Source organism: Sus scrofa, chromosome 4 (genome assembly GCF_000003025.6).
Source record: "Sus scrofa isolate TJ Tabasco breed Duroc chromosome 4, Sscrofa11.1, whole genome shotgun sequence".
Lineage (NCBI taxonomy): Eukaryota > Metazoa > Chordata > Mammalia > Artiodactyla > Suidae > Sus > Sus scrofa.
The window spans coordinates 120126419-120151658 of NC_010446.5; the positions used below are offsets into that span (position 1 = coordinate 120126419).

Here is a 25240-nt window from a genome sequence, read left to right on the forward strand (position 1 = left end):
TGATACATTACCTTTTAAAAATGTAACCTGCCTTCATCCATGAATGGGATGGTTCTGGGCCTAAGACAGTGAATGTGTTCTAGTAGTTTTTCGGCCGCCTTGGCCATTGGTCTCACTATTCTTCTGGGAGATTTCCGGAGCCTTAATACTTTCATCTATGAAGTGGAGATAAAAATAAGACTTATTAATTTTTAAAAGTCAGTTATATTTGGAGATAAAAAATGAGAATTACTTTTTTAAGTCCCTTCTTCAAAAAGTGTAAAGTACCTATTTTTAGCTATTAGTATCTGGGAAAACCAAAAATTTTCTAACGCAAATTATAGAAAGATTGTAGAAAAGTTAATTATGTTACATTTCTAGATTCATGGTCATCCAAAAATATTTTGAGCATTGATTGTGTGAATTGTGTACTGTTCTGAATTTTGCTTCTTTTAAATTGTCTTGGGGAACCCATATGTGAATGGAATTTTCTGGTGGATAAATAGCTTTATTTAAACATTGTTTTGTTGTTAACCTACAGTTCAAAGAAATATCAGAAGCCTTAAAACATAACATCATTGGTGTGGTTAAAAGGCAGAATAATACACAGAATAAAAAATTCAGTTACTGTAAATGATGTGACCGTAGCTTTCCAGCCCAGCAGAATGTAGAAACTGGGCCAAGATGCATATTAGGAATATTTAAAGATAGTTCCAGATACCCTTGAGCTGGAAAAAAACTGTGCTGTAATCAGAGGAGCAGAGTCAGAAAGTATATAGAAAAGGCTGGGGGAACAGAGGGAGTTATTGGAAGCTGAGAATGGCTTTTGAGTGTTTAATGTATCAGAACATTGGATTAGTCTCATCATATTTTAAAGATGCCAACCATCTTTTTTGGGTCCTTTTATTGTAGAATCTGGGTACGAGCGATGTAAGCTTCTAACCTCCATTTCTTGAGTCACATTCCTTCCATTCAACCTGATTCTCAATTCTGCCCGGTTTTAGTAGAAATATTGCCAAGTTGGGGAAGGGTATTAGACTATGTATTTGCTTACACTAATGATTATAGAAAAGAGAAGTTAGATCCTTTACCCATCTGCTACATTCGAATTAGTTAGGTCTTCCAAATAAATGTACCGAACATCAAAGATTTGAGAAATACAGTATCAACATTAGGAAAACATTTTCATTTTTAATATAAATACTCGCTTGACCAGCTGACTATTTGTAGGCTAACACAGATTATGCATGACCTGATGACCCAGTGTGACTTGATTGAACCAAAATCTAGCAGCAGACCAAAGACAATGCAATGTGAGGCTTTAAGTTTTTCAAATAGATTTGTGTGATATTTTTTTAAACTGGGAAAGAAATTATTATTTAAACTCATGGATTAGAAAATTCTTTAACAAGCATAGACTACCATTCCAACTGCTATGAATGTTTAACAATAAGAGAAGCAGGTGTGAAGAATGAAATGCTGCTTAATTTATTCACTATAATATTTTTTGACGTCATACTGTAGGGTAAAACTGTCCAGCCTCCCTGATATTTGGGGAGAGGAATTATAGTTCACTTTCCCTAGAGAAAGACCGTGGATAAATATATCTTTAATAGTTCTGTGTCCCCTAAGTAATAGTACTAAAGTTTTCATACAGTTTTTATGGTCATATTGAATCATGAAGGATTAATATTGTTAAAGATTCTATGTTTTGCTTTTAATGAAATCCATTGATATGCTCTCTATTAAATATGGAAATGAAAAAAGTTCATCATTAGTGAAAAACTAAGAAGTTTTATTGCTTTAAAATAATTTAATATACTCTCAGTATAAATATAATTATTTGGGGATTAACAATATTACATAAATGTTTATCTGAATTAACTTTTGCCTCATACAATGCATTTAAAAATAAACTGCAATATAAAAGAGTAACTTTGAAACATAAAAGGGAAATTAAATGACTGAAGATAAAAACAAGTGTAATTTAAATGTTACTTCTAAGGAAAAATTTATGTAGAACTGTGGTTTACAATAATTGTTGACATATTCCCCTAAGTACTGTGTCTGTGATTTTTCATGGTATCAATCATTTAAAGCAATTTAGGTAATAACATTCTGACATGCATTTCTGCTATTTTATTTACACCATTTGCCTACATCATTGTAATGCAGTACCTTTCTGATTTGGTACAGTAAATGCACTCTGTAATATCTATTATGGCATGGTCAAAGGATAATTTATTGTCAAATAGAAAAATAGGTCAACATTAATGTCACTTGATGATCAACCCCCCCAAGTTTAATAAAACATCTCACCAGTATGCATTCCAGTGCAGCAGTTGATATTTTATTAGGACTACCTGGCTATAGCAGTAGTGTAATTACTGAGCTGTCAGAGTGATAAGTGGGATTAATGGCAGCCTGATGCACTTTAGTCTGCAGAGCGCTTAGAGAATTGCAAGATGGTATTATTATCAGAGTCTGCCCATTCTGGCATATTCATGGCACCAAAGAAAAAAAGAATGCTACAATTCAGGTTTGCGTTGCCCTGCCTCATTAACATCTGACATTTCCAACAGCTGTTATTTGTGAACTAGCTCAATAATAAAAGGAGAATTATTTGGTAAAAAGGCTTAATAATCACAACTAAAAATCCTTACGTTGTCAATGCTGTTAAGTGAATCTGTTTATGTTGAATTTAAGATTTCTCTTAAATCAGAGAACAGAAAAATACACTGTGCATTAATTTGGCTCATTCATACCTGCTGACATTATAACTTTATTTTTTAATTGCCTTATTATTCAACTTGGGTGTTAGAAAAAAAAGAAAAGCAGAAAACTTGTGCCTTCATTAGGGATAATGAGAATCCTCTATCATCTATCTATCTATCTATCTATCTATCTATCTATCTGTCTATCTATCTATCTATCTATCATGGCAAGTATATGTGTTGTTCTGTTCTTATGGAATGGCAGATTTTTAAAAAGTTGTCGAGATGACTTTTTTACAAATTGGAAGATATTTAAGATTGCATATTATTTTAGAGCTATTTTTTATTTTACTACATAATAAGAACTCTCTTTAAACTACTGCTAATGCTCCACATATTTATCCATGTGAAGATAAGACTTATAACTATCACCTCATTTCAACATCAAGGACCACATAGATCATAACTTGTTTTCTTTTTGGATTGTTATGCAGTATATGCTACATACGTCCCAGAAATTCTTCTTGAACTCAGTGACTTGCTTTAAGGGGAAAAATCAGAAATATGAGAATGTAGGAATTCAGCTAAATGATAGATGTGACTCTAACAATGGCATTTAGGGAAATGATAAGGGAGAGGCTTAATGACTACATTCCAGAGAGGACAATTGATTATGAAAAGCCTTCAGTACTCTTTGTGTAAAATTTAATTTAGAGAGAAGGCTAAGGGCACAAACCAGAGAAAAGAGATCAGATTTAAAAACAAGATATTAATTAGGTCCTGAGAAATTGGTTCAGACAATGAAGAGGACTCTCCGACTCACAAAAGAATGACAAGGAGACTGGTATTGTTTTCTCAAAGGAAATGAGCCAACATCTTTACACATGGAAGTGGATAGATAATGAGCTAGCTAGTCACCTTTGTCACTGAACAATGTGGAGTTCATTGTCAGTGAAATTCTCAGCGAATCCTGGTCTTCTGACCAATGTGACAATCGTGTATATCTTAAATTTGAGATCACCAGCCTAATTTTTCTCTGCTATCACTCTCACTTTATGCCAGACCAAATTCCATTGGTTTACCTACCCTGTCATGTTCTTTTCTCTCCAGGCTTTGGCACGTACTGTTTTTATTCTTTGGTCATTTTCTCGAGTGACCCTGCACTCCAAATCCCACCCTGCTTGGCTTTCCTAATACCGACTCATGCTTTAAGCAGTGCTTTAGGTATCATTCCTCCCAATTAAGCTTTTCCTGCCTTTACCTCCAGGACGACTGTTTGTCTTATGTGCTCCCTTGCCTGGCACATGCCTTTTGTACCCAAACTCACACTGACCCACGATGACAATGACCTGAACTTCCTCCTAACTGTAGCGTCCACAAGAGCAGGAACGTGGTGGCCTTGTTCATTGCTTTTAGAACCTCATATCCCAGTTTCTGACATGTAACAAGGGCATGTTAAATATTTGTTAAATGACTACACAAATACATACGTGAATGTACACACTGAAGACCGTTTAGCCAGTGGTTTCAGTCCTCAAGTAGTAATTATAGAATTGTGATTTTTCACTGTGTGGATCCAACCATGTAGAGCAGAACCAACCTAAAGATATTCTCAGGCCAGTAACTCAGACTCAGGAGGGGATGCCCTGTGGAAACAGTGACATTTATCAAGCTTCCAGGTGCTTCTTAGCACACTAAAGTTTGAATGTATCTTTGGTCCTTTTCCCAGGAAGCATATTCTGAAATGAGATTAGTATGCAGGAAGTTTATTAGAAGGTTCTATGCAAGAGGGAAGGAATCAGGATTGGACAGATATGGCTGCAATAAAGGCTGCGGTGGGTGCCTGCAGACATGCTATGCAAGTGGGGGAAAGGGTATGGGCCTCTGCTTCCCTCACTGACCTGTGGTTGGAATCCGGCTGCCACTGGAAAGGGGGCATGACCATCTCTTCAGCTATTGGCATAAGCTGGGGGAATAAATGCTTCAGTCTGGAAGAGGGTGGATCTGAGCTATGCACTGAAACATGTACGACAAAGCCCGGTTGTCATGTGAATAGTGTGTAGGTTAAAAGGCATCAAAAATTGGAGGGGAGTTCCCTTCGTGGCTCAGTGGTTAATGAATCTGACTAGGAACCATGAGGTTGCGGGTTCCATCCCTGGCCTTGCTCAGTGGGTTTAGGATCCGGCGTTGCCAGTGGGCTGTGACGTGGGCTGCAGACGTGACTTGGATCTGGCATTGCTGTGGCTGTGGTGTAGGCTGGTGGCTACAGCTCTGATTCGACCCCTAGCCTGGGAACCTCCATGTGCTATGGGCGCGGCCCCAGAAAAGACAAAAAAAAAAAAAAAATGGAGGGAGGGAAGAAGGCGGGTGGGAGGGGATGGAGGGATAAAGGGAGGAAGAAAGGATGCTACAAGTAGTAAAAAGAGAGACTACCTTGCATTTGTGTGGTAATCGTGATCTAAACGGTTCACAAAACTTTTATCATAAAAGACTGTGTTTTCTAAGCATTGTCAGCGTAGTGAGGGATCCAAATAAGACTGATTTAGTAAATGAATGAGTGATGTATCTTAGGAGTTCCTGCCATGGCGCAGAGGAAACAAATCCGACCAGGAACCATGAGGTTGCAGGTTTGATCCCTGGCCTTGCTTAGCGAGCTAAGGATCTGGCGTTGCTGTGAGCTGTGTAGGTTGCAGACGCGGCTCGGATCCTGCGTTGCTGTGACTCTCGTGTAGGCTGGCAGCTACAGCTCCGATTTGACCCCTAGCCTGGGAACCTCCATATGTCGCGCGTGCAGTCCTAAAAGGACAAAAAGCCAAAAAATAAAAAATAAAAAGATGTATCTTAAATTAGTATGATCCTCTTAGGCTTTAGGGGGAACACCAAGAGAAAGGGCAGTTATTTGCCTGAACGGTGTTATTTTATACACCTTAGAATGTGTGTAAAAAATTAAATGTGTTGCTCTATATGTTTAATGCTTAAAAAATATTTTGTGCCTAAAAATGCTACAGTTTAATTTGTTCTTACTAGACACTAGCTTGAAATGGGTACAGGGTAGAGAATATTATCTCAGTTACTCTCTGGTTTCTTTAATCCACTTATCTTGTTCCCTAGATGCCTGAAATGTGCCGATGCTCCCTGTCAGAAGAGCTGTCCAACTCATCTAGATATCAAATCATTCATCACAAGTATCTCAAATAAGGTAAATTCAGAATTAGCTCTGCAAATGAAAATAATAACCACATTTGATCTTTTTCCATGTTGTGACCATGATTACAGCATAAAACTTGTCTTAGTAAATTGGGTTAAAGTATTAAAAATATGATTTCTAAGGCATGTGAAAATGTTGCACATTTTATTAATTAGTCTCTTCCATGTTGTGATATATTATTGTAAAATGCATATTCATTGTTTATTGTCTTAAAAATGAGTTTATGGTGAAATTAATCATTTTATAATCCAAGGCATTCACTGAATAGATTGATTCTAGCTTAAGCTTGCTAAATACTTACAGATAGGAACTGTAATTATCAAAACATTTCAAACATTTGAAATATCTTTGTTTTAAAATGTGCTTTGGTATTAACTCTGGCACCCTGAAGCAAATCAAAGAAATTTGTTTAAGATTGGAGTAATTCATAAAGACCGGTAGAGCTGTAACTGAAACATCACTAAAAACCAAAGAATAGAAAAACGGGCTTTTATGGGGTGAGTAGAAAAAAAGGAATTTTGGTTTTTTTATTTTAAACATTATAAAACTAAGCTCAGTTTTTAGTCAGTAAGAGAATGATTGATTGATTGAATGCTTAGTTAATATTAGTTCATTAAAAGTCAATTGGTATTAATTAATTAAAATACCTTTTGTTTATGAAAGGATCATTGTGAGATCTTAGCCCAGTGTCTCATCCTTTAACAATTGAGCAAAAGCTGAAGGAAGGCTTCCCATGAGGATGTAGAGAATCTTTCTTTTCACAAGATTTAATGCTTATGTTTTAAAATACTGCAAAAATCCTATAAGTGCTCCTTCAACTACCAAGTCCTTTTTATATATAAAGATAATTTCTCAATATGTCAGTGATTTTTTAAAAAAATATTGTCGGAGAAAAGTGATAAAGTTATATAGCTTTAGAATTTCAAAAGAATTAAAATTATTACTTAGGTATAGGACTTGATATTAATTTACATGGGCAGGTTTATTAGGATTTGAAATCCAGATTAAATTTTTAGATTGAACACTTATCATGAACTCTGGGAAACTTATTTCTTTACTTTCATTAACAAAAGAAAGATAGGATGTGCCTTACAAGATTGTGATATGAACTGAATAATATTTGTGTGTGAAAATCTCCAATATGGTAATTATTCAAAAATAGGTTGTTGATGTGGAATTATTAATTTATTAATAATTAATCTATTCTTTAATTATTAATATATTCATTCAATGTGGTAAATACTATGCAAATAATTGCTATTTTTGTAGCTAGTGTTTTTTTATTGAACACCCACTATATACCAAACACAGTGGTCTGTACTAAGTAAGCGAGGGACCCTGCTATGATCCTGCCTTTTAGAAGTTCATCATCTATTAGCAGAAACAGATAAATTAAGAAACAAAACAAAACAACCAAAACCTGGCCATAATTCATTGTGGTTAGTGCTGAAATCCATGTAGTTCAGGAAAAGTATTTAGCATAATAAAATAGCATATGAATATGGGCGTGCACATGACAGATTTGGGGAAATATAATAAATTTAGTATGGCTAAAATTGAGCCTAGATTACATGAAGAAGAGTAATAGGAAAGAAATAAGGCAATTAGATTGGGATTAGGTGTGAAAGTATTTGAATTCTATGCTCAATATTTGAGACTTAATTCTATAGGTAGTAGGAAATCACTGATGCTTTATATTTGTTTTGTGATTAAGATGAAATCTGAAAGGGATCTCATTTATTAACTTTGTAGTATCCAAAAATTTATCATCACAGGACCTGTCTTATATGTGAAAATAAGTGAATTATGTGAAGCATGTATATATTTTTATTTAATATTATGTAATAAGCTTATGAGAGGAGTGAAACAAAATATCCAAAGTTTAAAGTGTTTTGGCTAAAATTATATCTAAGATAGCACTCCTGACTTCAAACATGAGATGATATTAGAATTATGATCCATGCTAGATAAATTTTCCCTAGATATTCCAAAATTCAATAGTGATTTTGTGATTCTAATTAATATATACCACATTCATTCAAGGTCTACAAAAATGTATAGAAAAAAAAAAGACAAGGGAATAATGATATTCTTTGAAAAGTTTCTGAAATGTGTAAGCAAGATCAGAATCATCTCTATTTTAGCAAAATGTCGTTTCATTTATTTGTCCATATTCTTTACTACCTGATGAAGCACTGCATGTCGGTACTTATTTAAACAGATTTCCGTATGAAGAGAGGTATTTGGAAGTATTTAATTGAAAATGTAATCTTTGCCAGACGTTTATGGATCTCTGTTGTGTGTAGTGTTTTGTTGAAGAATCATTGTAGCAATCATAAAAGGTCAAAGATTCTTGTTCTTTAAAGCCTGCAGCTTTTTAGATATTTACCAGCTGTGTACAATGTAGGCTGTCCCATATTGCTCTGCCAGTGGACCTCAACTCAGGAGGGGGGTTCTTTCCAGGTTGAGAGGGTAATTGAATCGCCAGACTCAATGAGCCTTGTGCCTTTTTGAGAAAAGGATGTCACTTGTATTGTATTGTGTTAGGTTTCTGTGATTCAGTGGAGTTTAGGCCAATACTTCCATTCTTTATTTTCTTACAAACTGGATTACAGCTCTGGTTTTCAAAGGTACACTCAATTCTATTGTACCTCCTCAGTCAGTTTTTCTCTGTTTCATTCGTACAAGCTGTTGTTTGCAATTGTATCTCTCAATCGGAAGTACACATTTCAGATTCATCAAACTGTGAATACTGGGTTATATTTTTTGATGGTTTTCTTTTGAAAAAACAGTACTTTATCTAAGAATTCATAAGGTCAGTCTCTAAATGCAGTGAAAAAATGACTTTAAAAAATGTTCCTTAGTTTCATAATGATTTATTTTAAACAATAGAGTTATTTTCTCTTTCAAAACTTTCATTAAATTGTAAAGCATTGATGTTTTTCCACAGATTTTCGTATTTTATAGAGTCTGTGTAGTTAGATTTGTATGGCTTCTATATATAGATAAATAAATTTAATAGTATATACTGAGTCAATGCAAAAGAAAAATCTCTTACTTATAGATTCCTATTGAAAACAACTAGAAGTGAGAGGGCAACAGAATTTAATCACCATTAGTTATTGATAAATATTACTGATGAGAATGTTTTTATTTTAAAAAGTTGTCTTGATAAATGTGTATGTATGTGCATGTGCACACACATGCATACATCTGAAAACAGAAGGATAATTAATGGATGTAGTACATGCTACTTTAGGGTTTGTGAAATTTCAATTTTAAAGACTAAGTGGTTTATACCCTTATCAAATAAAATGATCATTTTTAAGAATAATTTTCTAGAGTTATAGCTCTAATTATATTACACTCTTTTTCAGAAAACTTCAGTGGCTTCCCATTGCCTAGAAACTAATGTCCAAATACATAACCTATTTGTAAGGCAATTGGGCTTTCTCCCATTATTATGACAGAGAAGGAAGTAGATGAAAAAAGTATTAGGAAGTCCCCAATTTATTACCTAGTAATTTTTAAATCAACATTTTAGATATATAAAACGAAACGTAGTGAAGTTTCAAGCTTCTTTTGGTACACAAGGGTAGTTTCCTCCCTTGTGTTTTCAGACGATAACTATGAGCACCTCTCTCCATTCCAAGACTAACAGAAACTTACCTACCTGCCCTAAACTGGTGTTCAAGAGAACAAAACTGTTAAAAACTCTACATTATGCTCCTAGAGGGCTAACAAGCCGTTATCTTGCACAGTTAAATCTCCATTTGGTTTAAATAAATATTTCTAAACCTGTGTGTCAGTTTCCCTTACATTTGAGATGACAAATCTTGAGTAATATGAAAAGATGTATTTTTCTCTAGGCCTAAGTATATTCTAAATTTTACAACAGCTAAGTATTATGGGTCTGCAAGATTTGGGGACCCAATCTGAAAGGGTCTGTGGCATAGACTAAGATATTGTAATTCTCATTATCTCCTCCTTATCTGATAAGATAATAATTCTATCCTTCTAAAACATGATCAGATAATATTGTTAATGCTTTATTAGTCCGTATTGGATTATTTTTATTCAAATTTTTGCCAATTTTCTTCAGTTTTTTTCCCCATGTTGAGATTTCCGTTGGAAAGCAGTTTACTTGTGCTTAGAATAAATACTTTTTTTAAAAATTATTTCCCCCAAAACACTTTTTTTTTTCCCAAATGATACAACTGACAAGGGCTTAATCTCTAGAATATACAAGCAGCTTAAGCAGCTCAACAGAAAAAAAGCCAACAACCCAATGGAAAAATGAGCAAAAGAGCTGAATAGACATTTCTCCAAGGAAGATATACAGATGGCCAACAATTTGTTGCACATGAAAAAATGCTCAACATCCCTGATTATTAGATAAATGCAAATCAAAGCTACTATGAAGTACCACCTCACACCAGTCAGAATGGCCATCATTAATAAGTCCACAAATAATAAGTGCTGGAGGGGGCGTGGAGAAAAGGGAATCCTCCTGCACTGCTGCTGGTACAACCGCTGTGGAGAACAGTATGGTGGTATCTTAGAAATCCAGCAATCCCACTCTTGGGCATATATCTGGACGAAACTTTCCTTAAAAAAGACACATGCACCCCCATGTTCATTGCAGCTCTATTCACAATAGCCAAGACATGGAAACAACCCAAATGTCCATTGACAGAATAAATACTTTTAATCTTCATTCAGTAAGGTTATGGTGTTGCCCAACTTTTTGTTTCTGAAACTTTATACATTTCTTCACTCTTGAAAAATATTTTGACTATGTATAGAACTCAAGGTTGGTAGTTATTATCTTTTTTTCAACTTCTCAGAAGATATTATTTTAGTGTCTTTTGTTATGCATTAATGCTATTGGAAAGTCACCAGGAGCCTAATTATTGCTCATTTGAGAGTAATAATGTCTTTGTAAGGGGGGCTAATTTGAAGATCTTTTTATTTTTAGTCTTCAATATTTTTACAATGATTTATCTAAGTCTGAACTTCTTTTTATTTATTTTGCTTGGTTTTCATTGTAATTCTTGAATCTGTAGATTGATGTCTTTCATTATTTGGGGTGAATTTCTCATTGTCTTTCTCCTCTCTTTATGGAGCTCTCACTAGACATGTTAATAAACCTTCTTAGTTTATTCTTAATGACAATTTATTTTTCAAACTTTCGTCTCTTTGTTTTTGGGGTTACAGTTTAGATAATTTCCTTCAGTTCTACTTTCAGGTTTACTAATACCTTCTTCACCTATTTCAAATATGTCATTAAAATGGTCCATCAAATTTTGAGTTAGAATTTCATCTTTCATTTCTAGGAGGTTTTTTTATATTTAAAAATCTTCTAGCTTTTTATTCATTTTTCAAGCCTGGCTATAATTTCTTAAAACATATAAAATTACTTGTTTTTATACTCTGAGAATTCCACTCTCCAAAGATTTATGTCTGATTATGTTGTGTATGGTGTCTACTGGGTCCACTCACAGTGTTTGGTTTGTTTCCCTGTATGTTTAATTTTTTTTTTAAAGTCTGGTTGCTCATCTGTCTGTGGAAATTCTGTGAGGATTGTGATGAAGACATGTTTCTTTAGGAGAAATTTACATTTGTTATATGCTCCAAGACCTTGAAAATGGAAGCTTCTGTTTATCTTGTCTGACAGATGCCTTTATGAGATTCCACTTATTTCTCTGGCTTATTACCTTGTCATTTTCAGTCCCTGGACATGAAAGCTCATGAATGCCTTCACAATGACTTTAAAAAAAATTCCTTATAATTTTAATTTTTTAATAGAGGAGACAGATGAATGTTTCTCAATACCTATGAAAAATGCAATAAATATTTACGATAAAATGGGTAGTCTAAAATGATTGAAACCCATATTTTTATTGGTAAATACTGGAATAGAAATTGGAAGGGCATATGGAAGAAATCAACTTTTGAAAAATAAGATAAAAAGATTTGCCACATCAGATACTAAAACTCACTATAAAGCTACTATAATCAAGATAATATAGAGCTGATATAGAAATGCGTATTTTTGGAACGGTTCAAAGTATGTAAATAGATCCAAGTAAATAAGAGAACATAATATGTAATGAAGAGGGTATTTTAATTTAGTGGAGAATAATGAGTTCTTTGAAAAGTGGTTCTGATATAACTTTGACTTTACTTTTAGAACACTTATCAAGCTATCTAACATAAATCTTAGGTGAACTAAATTTTTAAATATTAAATGAAACAGACTTAAGGATAATTTCAAAGTTGTGAACTATGTGAGAGAAAAATTTTACTATACACATTTTAAAATGTATTTTAAAATAAAATCTAACCAAATTGAAACCAAGTGAATTTTGTTGTTGTTGCTGTTCTGCATTTTTAGGCTAAGTGGTAACTTCATTATTAAATCAGAGTTCCTAAAAATTTAAATGAGGATAATAGCACTAACCTATATATGCAGAGACGAAAGTTATAAATATTAAATAAAAAATTATAAACATTAATAGCCATATTAGAGATGTCCTACTTCCATACTGGCCAGAAATATATAAATCAATGGTTGAGACACCAGTTTTCTCTCAACAGATTTTTAAGTTAAAAAGTTAAGAAACCTTCTATGCTATTTAGCAGGAAGGAAGCAAGAGGTCTCATACAGTAGAAATATATTTGAAAGTTTCAAATACACATACTGTTGTGCCACTAATCTGTTGCTATATGTTCTTCCTAGAGAAATAAAAGCACCACCATGTAATGGTATATGTACAATAATATTTATTATAGCAATTGTAGCACTATTTGAAGTAGCAAAAAACTTGAAACAACTGTGGTGCTCATCATTAGGAAAATTGCTAAATCTTTTAGGCTATATTGATGTTATACAATGTTATGAGGCTATGCTTTATTATTAAATTTGTTGATCTAGAAGGATGTCCTTATCAAATGAAAAAAGTGAGTTGCATGTTGAATAAATAGCCTAACACAATGTGTAGAAAAAAACTCTAATTTATATATAAGCTAAACATGGCATAAAAAGATATAAGTTAAACTTTAGAATCCTCAGATGATTGAGGTTGAGGGAGAGGTAAAGGAAAGTTATTAACATTTTTCTTATAAGTTCATATTATTTTGCTTCTAATGAACATGTATATTTTTAATGAAAATAATAGATTAAAATTCAAAAGTAAAATAAAATAAAGCTAAGAGGTTACAGAATAACATATGCAGGCCTTATTCTAAATTTTTATTTTGGTGTAAAGAATGGGAGAAAGATTCAAACTATTTTTCCCCAAATCTGTTTATTAAATAACACATTTTCCCACTATTCTGAAATGCCACATCTATCATATACTTGATTCTGTGTTTATTTCGGTCTGTTTCAAACCCTCTATTTGTCCTATCAATCTATCCATCTTTGACAGGACCCAGGTATTTTAATTATTGCTCTGTGTAATATACCTTATCATTGATTAAAGCCAGTCCCCTGATAGTATATTTGTTTTCAGAATATCTCAGCTTTTCTCAACATGTAACACTAGTTTTATGAAAGGGAAAGAAGCTCTGCAAAATAATTATTGAACACGGTTTGGACTATAACAACATATTAATTAAAATGTATTCATGTAAATGTATGCTTATTTTCATTGATTTATCAGTATAATATTAACTAAATTTTCTGAAATTTAGCGCTTAATTTTAATATATAACTTCTCAGCTTTGAGTCTGGCAAACGGTAGGATGCTTAATTTTCTAGTGCTAAAGACAAAAGATTATAGTATTATTTTTAAAATGTCCCATCTTTTCTGATTTATTGTGCTGGAAAAGATAGATGCATGTTAAATTGTCTATTGAATCATTAATGCTTATGCAAAATCTGTCGTGTTTCTGTTTTAGAATGCATGTCTTTGGACTTTTAAAAGGTTACATTTTTACTTTTAATCAGAGCCAACGCATGTGACAGTAACTGCTTTTCTTTATATTTGCTTCAAAAGATTAACATTTAGTTCTGAAAAGCTTCTATAACACAAAGCATTGTTAGTCAATCTATTACAAAATATAAGCAATGTAAAATCTAAAAGTGATTTAACTAAATATGAAAAGCTATTCATTGTGCATATTAAGCCAGTTTTATATGAAACACTTAGCATCACATTGTGGTTGTATGTATGTATGTTTGGATATCTTTAAACATGTACTATTGTAAATATTTTAAAAATTATTTTAAAAACAGAACAATGATATATAGTCTATATAAGTAAATTAAACTGGCATTACAAAAACCTTAATTTCTGTCATTGAGGAGCAAACTGTCACAAAATAGTCTGACTTTACTATGTTCGAATAGAAGAAAATAGTGTTAAATATCAGCCTAGCTCTAAAAGCATAAGTAGTACAATTTATTTTTATTTATTTTTTTATTGTAATCACTTGTTATTTGCCAAGGAGGAGGGGGAGGTAGTGGCATGGATTGGGAGTTTGGGGTTAATACACAAAATGTTGTTTAAATTATTATCACGTGTGTATATGTGTGATGTTCAACAAGGTCACTGAGCCTGTTGTTTTAAATCTTGTTTGGGGGAAGATTATTTGGGATGAGATTATTTGTGCTTTTTCTTAGCTCAGTTTTTAAATTTTAATTATGCTGTTAACAGATTTTGTTATTGAGAATATAAATTTATTTAAAACTTGGCCAATGATTTGATGAACTTGAATTTTTGTCTTTTTTTTTTGTCTTTTGCCAATGATTTGATGAACTTGAATTTTTTTAAAAAAAACACAACAAAACCTTCACAGTTTTTCTCTTTGTAGACAAATATTAATTACCATTGTATTTAAATTATGTCAGAGATGGAATAATAGTCAATTATTTGCTGAGTAGGCAGTAGCCTATGTGAGGCAGCCTTGTTTTAAATATGATATCTTTCAGAAGAGGGATATACATGAAGTGCAGTAATGCATCCGTATGCTAAATTTTTAGTTCAAACTTAGACACCAAATGCCCTTTTAGTATACAATGTGTGTATATTTTTTGTTCAAGCAAATGAAACCATATTTTAGCCGCATTTCTGGTTACCTTTAAAAAGATATACAGTTTACTTGGGTTATAAGGAAAAATAATTTCAGTGAAAAATAAAATTTATAATATGAGAAAAATCTTGTAGCATTTTATATAGTATGTGAACAGAGGATTCTATCAATATTAACTTTATTTCACCTTCAATAATTTCTCAGATTAAAACATTTCCATTTGTTTGCAAGTTATGTAATATTTATAAATAATAGTTATAGATTTGTAATTTTGCATTTTTCTTAGATTTAATGATCATTCTAACATTATGATCATGACTTTAACGTTTGTGTTTCTATATTTGCATTGTAGAAAGGCATCCTATTTCCTTGAAGAAATTATATCATGAATTATGGTATATTAATTCATGCAAACTCTAGCATACGCTAAATGAAATAATCTTGCTTTCTATTATTTATTTGTATTTCTTAATATCTCTCTAAGAATGAAAAAAAAAATCCTTCTGTAAGTCTCATACAAAGTCTGTGAACATTTTATTATTTTCTTTGGATAAAGTGGGCTTTTTTATTTTCACAACAAGACATCTACATTGTTTATTTTACATTGTCCATTCAAAACTGCGAAGTACTTAACACTTTCTGAATTTTATAATAATGCTTACTTTTATACTTAAATGGCAATGAATTGATTTTCTAGTATTATATTCTACCACCTGCTTGGGGGTAAAGAGTATAGATAGGATTAGACATGGTATCTGACCTCAGGAAATTTTAAAAATTAATAAAAAGGACATATCTGAAAAATATACAACTGTTGCAAATTTATATTAACAAATACAATCATCAAAAAGGTGTAGTGCAAAGAAATGTCAATGTAATTATGCTTTTGGTTGGAAAATGGTGAAAAATTGATAAGGCTTTTGAAAGGAAGTGTTGTTTGAACAATGCTATAAGGTATGAAAAGGATGGATATTGGTGTAGATGAAGATTGTATTCCATTTAACTCGAACAATCTAGAGTCAAAAATACTGATTTATCCATGCATATCTAGTGTTTACCAACAGGCCTCTCACATAGTAGATGCTCAGTAAATACTTGATTAATGAATTGAATATGTGTATGTATGCATGCTAAATTACCTTAACTAACTCATGGGGAAATTTATACGTTCTCAGGTCAGTTAAATAGAGAAAGATGGATAGGATGCAGAAAATTCGAGAAGTTGAAGTGACATTTTTATGTTTCTATATTGTATGTAAAGAATTATGCATCTATTTACAAGCCATTTTTTTCTGATTTAGCAAATCAATGTTAGTTTTTCTTTCTATCTTTTCTGCTCTTTCTTGCTGCCTTACCTAATCTATCTCCTACCATGAGTTTTCCTTAGTAGATATTAAAATCTTAAGCTCTTAGAATTAACATTTTAAGAAAACCTTTTTAAGGAGAAAAAGTCTAGGAGATGGGGTGGGTACTTAAATTAATTAAATCTGTTCTATGTTCCGTAAGGTACTAGGCATTTTATCTGTGTCAAGTATTTTAAAATGTTTAATGTAAATATGATTAATTAAGAAGTAATTTTGATTTGTATTTCTTAAGTGATGAAACTGGTGCCAAGAGATGTTGTATTTTTCCCCATCATATGATATGAGCATGATCCAAATCCAGAAGTGTATGGCTCTGAAGCCTGTGTGTGTGTGTGTGTGTGTGTTCATGCACACTTGCAGGTGTGTTTCTAGTTTAGTGTCTCTAAGTCAGAAAAAAAATTATTTTCTACAAAAATGATTTTTTAAAAATTTCTTTACACATTTTGACTAAAATAAATTTAGTTCTAAAGTCTAATCATGAAAAACTTTTCTAAAATTTAGTGTATGTGTGAGAAAGGGAGGGTTTTCTGATTAAAACCAGCCAAACCTATTCTGTTTCCATTTGTCTCCACCAGAATGTGAGTACCGTGAAGGCAGAAATCTTTATGTATTCTGTTCAGGATATATCCCTACCTCTCCTTTGCCAAATATGTGAACATCCATAGGTTGTTTATTGAAGGATGGTGATTGCCAGAGATATGTCCGTCCTTTTGCCTACGCTTTTTATATGCGCTAATAGAGGTATTTTCTATTCAATTAATGTACATCACTACACTCACCATTATATAGCCCAATCCAGAAATATAAGTAATGTTAATTCACCCTTCTCACACATGCAAACTTATTGAAGTTTAGCCCAAGTATTTTTTAAATGCAACAGATTGGAGTTTATCTTGGAAGGGTGCTTCCATCTGTGAAAACACTCATTGGAAGAAGAAAGAACACTTTAAAATAAATCCACCAGCTGTATTGATAATGTTGTAGTGACATGAAGGCCTGGATATGATAGGACTATTTGTTAAAATAGTTATACCATATGAGAGAATAGCTGGCTTGTGAGTTTTTCGAGTTTCTTGATAATGACTCTAAAAATCATTATATTGTAGATGGATGACACTAATGCAGTTTCAAGCTATATATTTAAAATAAAAAATGAAGAATAAAAGTTAAAATTACTTAAAATTAACTCACATAAATGGCGCATGCTGTACCTTAGAAGATAGAAAGATTCTGATGAGTAATAGAAAATTCAACACCAGCAAAATAGTGGCTAAGTTATGGACTGGATAGCATTCAATGCCTATTCTTTTGTGTTGATATAAAAACAGCAGATGTATCAAACATTATTTTTGTCTTTTAGATTTTGGTTCAAGGGAGGGTAAAAAGCCCTTATCCTTTATATATAAAATAAGTGTGTTCACAAAAGACCATATATTTATCTTTTATACCTCCTAACATAGACCTGTACTTTTTTTTTTTTTTGCAGAATAGGGGACTAAAATGCTTGTGACTGAATAACATGAAGAAACAAAGTGAAGTGGTTGTGTATTTTCTAGAAGGAGACTGCTGGGATGTCTTTAAAGTACCCTTCTGAATTTAAATTTTATAGCCTTTGCTTTTAGAAAGGTTCAAGAGCTCACAGAGTAGGAGTCAAACCTCTTGTACAGAAGGAGGGCTGAGAAAATCTTCCCACTTACTATGAGAGAAATAATTGATATTGATCTCGACAATCTTGATGGGAAGAGTCGAGGAAGTGTTCCCGTTCTAATAGGCTTCTGAATGCCTTTGACTCTGAGTACCTAGATCTCTATCCATGGAGCTGTCTCCTGTTTCTTCAGTTATTTGTAAGAGGTGGATTGCAAAAGTGATTTCTGAATCATTGCTTAAAGTTGGCTCAGTCCATTTTCAAAATCATGTTTCTATATTCTGTGTTATATGCCAGTGCTTTCCTTTTTTTAGGTTTAAATTGTGCCTTTTTCACATTCCCACTCCTTTTCTGAGAATTTCTGCATCATCTGTATCGTAGCCTTCCCAGTTAGTCCCTTAGTGATGGCTCTCTTCTATTATGAAGCTTCCATTAAATACTGAACCCTCGTGTTGGCAGTGAACATTCTCTGTAATTTGGTTCACTCACATTTTCCAGATACATCTCCTAATTCATCATTTCCTGAGTGAATGAACTGCTCTAGCCAAATTGCCAAGTCATGATGCCAAGACATATTCTGAACTTTCTTGGTTACTTACCCATTTCTCACAGTGACTTGTATGTCGTTCTGTCTTGTCTCTTAGTCCTTTCACCTTCGGAATAATTTTGATTGCCAACAATTTTAAAGCTGATTCTAAACCTTAGCCTGAAATGACTTCTTACTCTGATAGCAAAGCATTTTGCTGTCAGGGAACATATATTTTCCTTTTAAAAAAATTTCATGTTGATTTTTTATTTAAGAAACTTTCAGTAATTCTTATTAGTTTTTAAATATTTTATAGTCTCCTACAATTTTTTTTTTGGTGTATAAGTGTTGCACTTGGAGTCATGAGAGTCATGAGAGACAGTTACATTGTGAATGATATGCTGTGATAATTAGGCCCTAGTAGTTTGACAGCTGCAGCAAATTATGAGCCATATGTGTAATTTTAAATGTTTTATTTGTTCATTTAAAAAGTATGTATCTCTTTTCCTCTTCTGTCATTATTTTATGTTCAGTCTTGAAACTAATTTGGGCTCATGAAACAATCAGTATTCTCATGGAAAGTTCCTTAGGTTTTGAATTAGATTATATTATTTTATTTATTTATTTATTTGTTTATTGGCCAGACCTTCAGTATGTGGAATTTTCTGGGCCAGGGATCGAACCTGAGCTACAGCAGAAACAACACCAGATCCTTAAACTGCTAAGCTACCAGGAACTTCAAATTAGATTATATTCTCTCTCTGCCTTTTTGCCCCCTCAAATATCCTTAAAAGTTATCTGAAATTGCTGTTTTCCCCATGATACTATTTTTATGATATAAAAACTTCTAATTGCGCAATAGGAATTTTCAGTCAGTGAATCAGTCCATCAGTATTTGTTAATCAGTCATGTCAGATGTTCCTAAGATGTCAAATAAGATGAGGGAGGAGTACTGACAACAACTTTGAGATTTTCTCCAGCAGTGATTAACTACTTGCTTAAATTTCAGGTACCAAGTAAGTGGATGGTGAGTTTAAGCAGGAACTATGGATATTTGCTTAGCAATAGACCAATTAATTTTAAGTTAGTACCTGTTCATCATGACCATTGTTAGGTTAAATTATACAAAACCAGAAACTAAGATCAAGGAGATAAGTCTATATCTGTTTACTATTATCATACTAAAGCATTTTAAAAATAAATACAAGGTGACATCTAAGTGTTATTTAATTTACAGGAAAAGGAATTATTAACTTTTAATATTAATTAAAATTTTGGATTGCAAATTTACATCTCTGTTTTAGATTTGTGTTTAGTAGAGAGTAAAATTATTTCTTTTAAGCAGAAAAGATTATTTTAAAAGCTATGTTTTATTGCCTTTTTATGATAGTGCTCAGTTTTGCATCTAATTTAGCAATCTTATTCAAACATCCCTTTATTAAAAATGTCTTTTATTCTATAAGAATGATTATTTATTTTCTTATGTGTTGCCAATATAATTCCTAGTCTTGAAAGTGTGTTTTAAAAAAATATAATAGCCTTAATGAAATAATTAACATCCCATTCAATTTGCCAAAGTAAAAGGTACAGGTCAATGATGGCAAATATATTTGCAGAGTTTAAGCATATATTTGTCATCCCAAAATGAAACCATATACCAATTATCTGCCATTATATGCTGTTTGATCCCTTGGCAAATTATTTACTCTTTCTGCCTTAGTTTCCTTATTTATAAATTGGATTTCATAACACATTTCTACTATGTATTCAGAAAATATATATGGAAGAAACATTTACATGTGTCAGATGTGACTGTTGGTTGCTAAGGAAACACACTGAATAAGAGAAATATTGTTAAACCACCATGAATGCTGTTAAAATCTTGCATTTAGACTTATTTTTAAATGTTTTATTCAGTTATGGAACATGAATTTGATCCTTTTTTAATAAATTAAAATATTCTGATTATAATTTTAATTGTGTCATCTATTCCATGTCTTTTTTGTATCTGAACTTTCATTAACATTATTTTAAAGTCTTTTTCTGCTAACATTACTTTCTATATCACCTGTGGGTCTGCTTCATTTATTTATTTTTTCTCTGATTATTGGGCATTTAATTTTGTCTCTTCTCATGCCTAGAATTTATTTTTTTTTATTTGGTGCTGGACATCTTATATAAGGGGATTGGTGATTAGGGTTAAATAAAGGCCTGAAAAAGCTCTAGAAATGAATAAAGAGTCAATAAATAGTAAGTTAGTGTTATTATCATCAGTATTCTGTATGGGAATTTGTATTTATGATTGAAGTTAATCCTGGAAGCAATGCATGTGTTTTCAAAGAACTTCAAAAATATATTAAACAAAAGCCAAAAACAAAAAAATGTGTTTCTTTCATATTGTTAAGTATATTCTACCATCTCTTTTTAAAAATTATTTAGAGCTATTTTATATTTATTAAAAATTATGAAGGTGATATATAGACATTTTGTGTATACCTATACAGAGTTCACCTATTATTAACATCTGACATTATCTAGCACATTTGTTACAAGTAATGAATCATTATTAGTATATTATTATTAACTAAAGTTTATAATGTCTTCAGATTTCCTTCCTTTTTACCTCATACCCAAAGTCTGTCCAAAATAACATACTACATTTAGTTGTCACATCTCTTTAGGACTCTCTTGACTCTTATAGTTTGTCAAAATTATCCTTATTTTTGGCAAAATTGGGGAATCTTATTTTTGACAGCTTTGAGGAATACTGGTAGGTCCAATTTTTAATTTTCATTAAAGGAAAGTATGCTTCTCAAATATTCAACTTATTATTCCTTCTTTATTTAGTAAATGATGGTGTAGTAATGTAATTTATGAACAAGAAGCGATCCAAAAATTCTTGATAGAATGAAAAGGATTCTAAACTCATCTATAATAATCCAATGCGTGGAAGTGAGCGATGAGGGATGAACTTGCAAAGGTCTGGTCCAAGAGTGCCTGTGTGAGTTTCGTCTGCACATTTGGTTAGTAGGATGTCACTACAGGATGACACTCATGGAGAAGCCGGATGAAATGAAGGGAAAGCAAGCCCTGGTTGCTTTTCAAGTGGAAGATACCCTGGATAACCTGAGCATAATCCTTTTTTTTTTTCCTCTTAAGTTTAGGTTTTATACCTGTGCAAGCAATCTACCTAACTCATCTTTGTAAAACTGAAAAGAAATATCTATTGCAGAATAGAGTTAGATGCTAGTTATAGAACATTTATATATTAAATTTAACTTTTCCAAAATTTATTAATTGTTCTTTTATTAATACATCATCTATTGAATATCCCTATATATTAGTTATTTTGCTACATATTACTTTATGGCTTCTAATGATAAATAATATTCTAACCTGCAAGTCTTATATACATTTTTATCTTCAATCCAGGAACCTAGTAGAAAAAATTAGGTCATAATATGAATGTGTTAAGAGGCACATTGTCACAGAAGAAAATTTTCTTTTATCTTTGCAGAACTATTATGGAGCTGCTAAGATGATTTTTTCTGACAACCCTCTTGGTCTGACCTGTGGAATGGTATGTCCAACCTCTGATCTTTGTGTAGGAGGATGCAATTTATATGCAACTGAAGAGGGATCAATTAATATTGGTGGATTGCAGCAGTTTGCTTCTGAGGTATGTAAGAAGTAAACATTGATCCCCCCCCGCAAAGCACAAAAATCTTAAAATACCTTCAACCCTTGATGCTTTGTTGATACCTAACATTTTTAGTGTGACAAACAGCTAAAGTGTGTTTTTGGGCCATAAACAGACTTTTTATTCAACAATTTGGCTTCAAAAATGAAATTTTATGAAACCATATGTCAAATTAATTGTAATCCCATAAGTTTATTAAACTACTTTGACTGAAAGTTTTATAAGTTGGAGGATCTGAGGATAGAATTTCTTCATTAACTTTACAATGGTGTGTGGCTAGTGGATCCCATTATGAAGAGATTATCTTGCTTAACTGATTCTTTTTCCTGAAACGGTCTTAATTTTTACAGCTTGAAATAATATGTTAGAATTCTTCTGTGTTATTTTTTGAGTAATAGAGGTTATAGAATTATCAAAATCTGAAACTGAATAGTATCCTTTAACAGATTTTGTAAACTTATACATCAAAACAGGCATGTTATTTTGATGCAAATTTATAGTGAAATAAAATGAAAACATTTTGTTCCTATTTATCCCGTAAGTTTGTGCCATCTCTTCCTCTTATGAATGTTTTGTAAATGACTTTGATTCTCTGGGACATCTTATTCTCTCTGGGGTCTCCTTGCTGGAGTTCAACTACCAGGTCAATTCCCATGTATCATTTAAATGATCAGCTTATATGGAGGTTACACTAAGATTTCATAATCCTTGGGGTCCAGTTGGCTAGAAGACCAAATTAAATGCCTGTCAACACTAGATTTTTAGTTAATGACTTCCCTGTCTCATTTTGTCAACTTAAACACAATGTATTCTTGCTTTTTAGGACCCTTCCCATAATATCCCTCAAGCTTAAATCTCACTTTGCTTTTAGCAATAAATCAGGATTATTCCCTTCCTGCTTCCTGACAGGTTAATTCTAAGAAAGGCCTCTTGGGAACGAGAAAATAGAAACAATTTGAGGTTGTGAGTTATTGCAGTAAATTCTTGGATTTAATTTCTTTTTTTACCAAATTCAAAATTGCATTAGGCTTACCTGACCAGTGCGAGGTATATCTTTACAACCTGAGAAAATCCTTAGTTGATGGAGAAGATTCACTTGAATTCTTCCACATTTTTCTTTGGAGAATCATTGCCTCTTCATTAAGTCAGGGCAAGGCTGCAAGGATTTAGTAAGTGAAAGGTCACACAATATGTAAATTAACTATACATACTGTATAGTTGTGCATATTGTATGTGTATGCATTTCAAAATAAGATGAGTTAAAATAATATTTTTAGTTTGTTAATGACCTAGACAAGAGGCAGGTGGGGCAGGACAGAGAGAAAACAGAGAGCAAGAGAAAGGGAAACATCATTTCTCTGAGAACTCTCCCTTGGTTTTAACGAGATTACGACCACTGATTTCCAAAGCAAAGTCTCTTTAAGATACAGCATGGATTAGGATGACATTAAATGCATTTGAAGTGATTCATGGAATTTAGATAGGATGTATCTTTTTATTACACTCCATTTATACTTTATATAACTGTGGCTTTAAACATATCTATGAAAATATCATACTATATTTATATATCATAAATAAAAATCTCCCAGTGGAACTATATAGAAAAGTTTCCCATCTGTTTTTTTTTTTTTTTTAATTAGCCACTTAGGGCAAGTTATTTTAGAAAGTTCTGTCAAAGGGTGGTTTACTTAAATTCACCCAACTGTCAAAGCTGATGTGAAAATAAAAAGTAACAGCAGTACGAGAATCATGGGTATAGAAAATAAACTTGTGGTTATCAAAGGGGAGAGAATGGGGGGAGGACATTTAGGTGCATGGAATTAAAAGTTCCAAACTACTCTGTATAAAATAGGTAAGCAAGAAGGATATACTCCATAGCAGAGGGAATTATATTCAATGTCTTGTAATAACCTAAAATGGAAGGTAATCTGCAAAAATGCTAAACACCTGAAACTAACAAAAAACTGTTAATTAGCTATACTTCGATTAAAATATAAGCAAAATACAATGTGTTAATTGACTTCCCATGAAAAGACAAAGTATAAAGTGCAAAATACTATTATTCTTTCAAACTTTTAAACTATTGATAAGAGTCTTTAAGTCAAAGAAGATCATGATGCAAATAATTTCATGTTTTGGTTGTTTGATAAAACAGTGATTGATTTTTGACCTTTAAAAATCTGAATCTATTTTTCAACCAAATGAAGCGAAGGTTAGGAAAGCAGAGTGAAATAGTATGATTTTTTCAAAATTGTGTTTCCTATAACTCGTAAGTAATTTTTAAAATATCAGCTCTGTGTGTAGTCTGCCATTATTGCCTAAATCCATACCTTATACCTGGCTTGAACATTGGCTTATGATCTGGAGGGACTGTAGTAGAAAAGAAAGAAATCACACAAGGGACAGTCCACAGTAGACTCAGGAGACCGGCTACTTTTTTTTTGGTCCTGTATTGTCATTACTATTCAGTCCTTTGCTCTCCCCACATCTGTGCTGACCTTGCTTCAGATACTTTTGTGTGTTAGTAGGATAAACAATAGTGTAACAATAGTGCTTCAATAAAATAATTTGGAAGTAATAGTTTGGTGTGGGTTTTCTTATCAACCTTATCAGAGTCTTAAAATTTCTTTACACAAATGTAATACCTGAAAATTTCATTGTGAAATATAGTTGACCATTTCATTGAATTTTTAAGAAATCATATATTAATCCCATGTAATAGACTAACTAGACTTTCATTGCTTCTCAAATATGATTAATGAATTGTTGCAAAAGGATTATGAAATAAGAATGGAACTTTCTACTCATTTCCTATAGTGAGTAGAAAAAATAACTATAAGCAGATAACTAGCTGCATGCCAAACCAATCCCTTCTACTGATATTAAAGAATTATAGAGGCAACTTGGAAAAATTGAAATTGAAATTTTAGCTTCCTTTCTTTTTTTTTTTTTTGTCTTTTGTCTCTTTAGGGCTGCACCTACGGCATATGGAGGTTCCCAGACTAGGGGTGTAATCAGAGCTACAGCTGCCAGGCTACACCACAGCCACAGCAATGCCAGAT

The 25240-nt window shown here is 32.4% G+C and overlaps 1 protein-coding gene across 1 annotated transcript in view; it reads left to right on the forward strand.

Annotated features, from left to right (window-relative positions):
* The window catches only part of DPYD (dihydropyrimidine dehydrogenase), a 780991-nt gene that overhangs the window by 194948 nt on the left and 560803 nt on the right, over positions 1–25240 (forward strand). Inside the window, 2 exon segments of the mRNA NM_214044.2 lie at positions 5805–5892; positions 21993–22154. Of these exon segments, the coding sequence (NP_999209.1) occupies positions 5805–5892; positions 21993–22154 (250 nt within the window).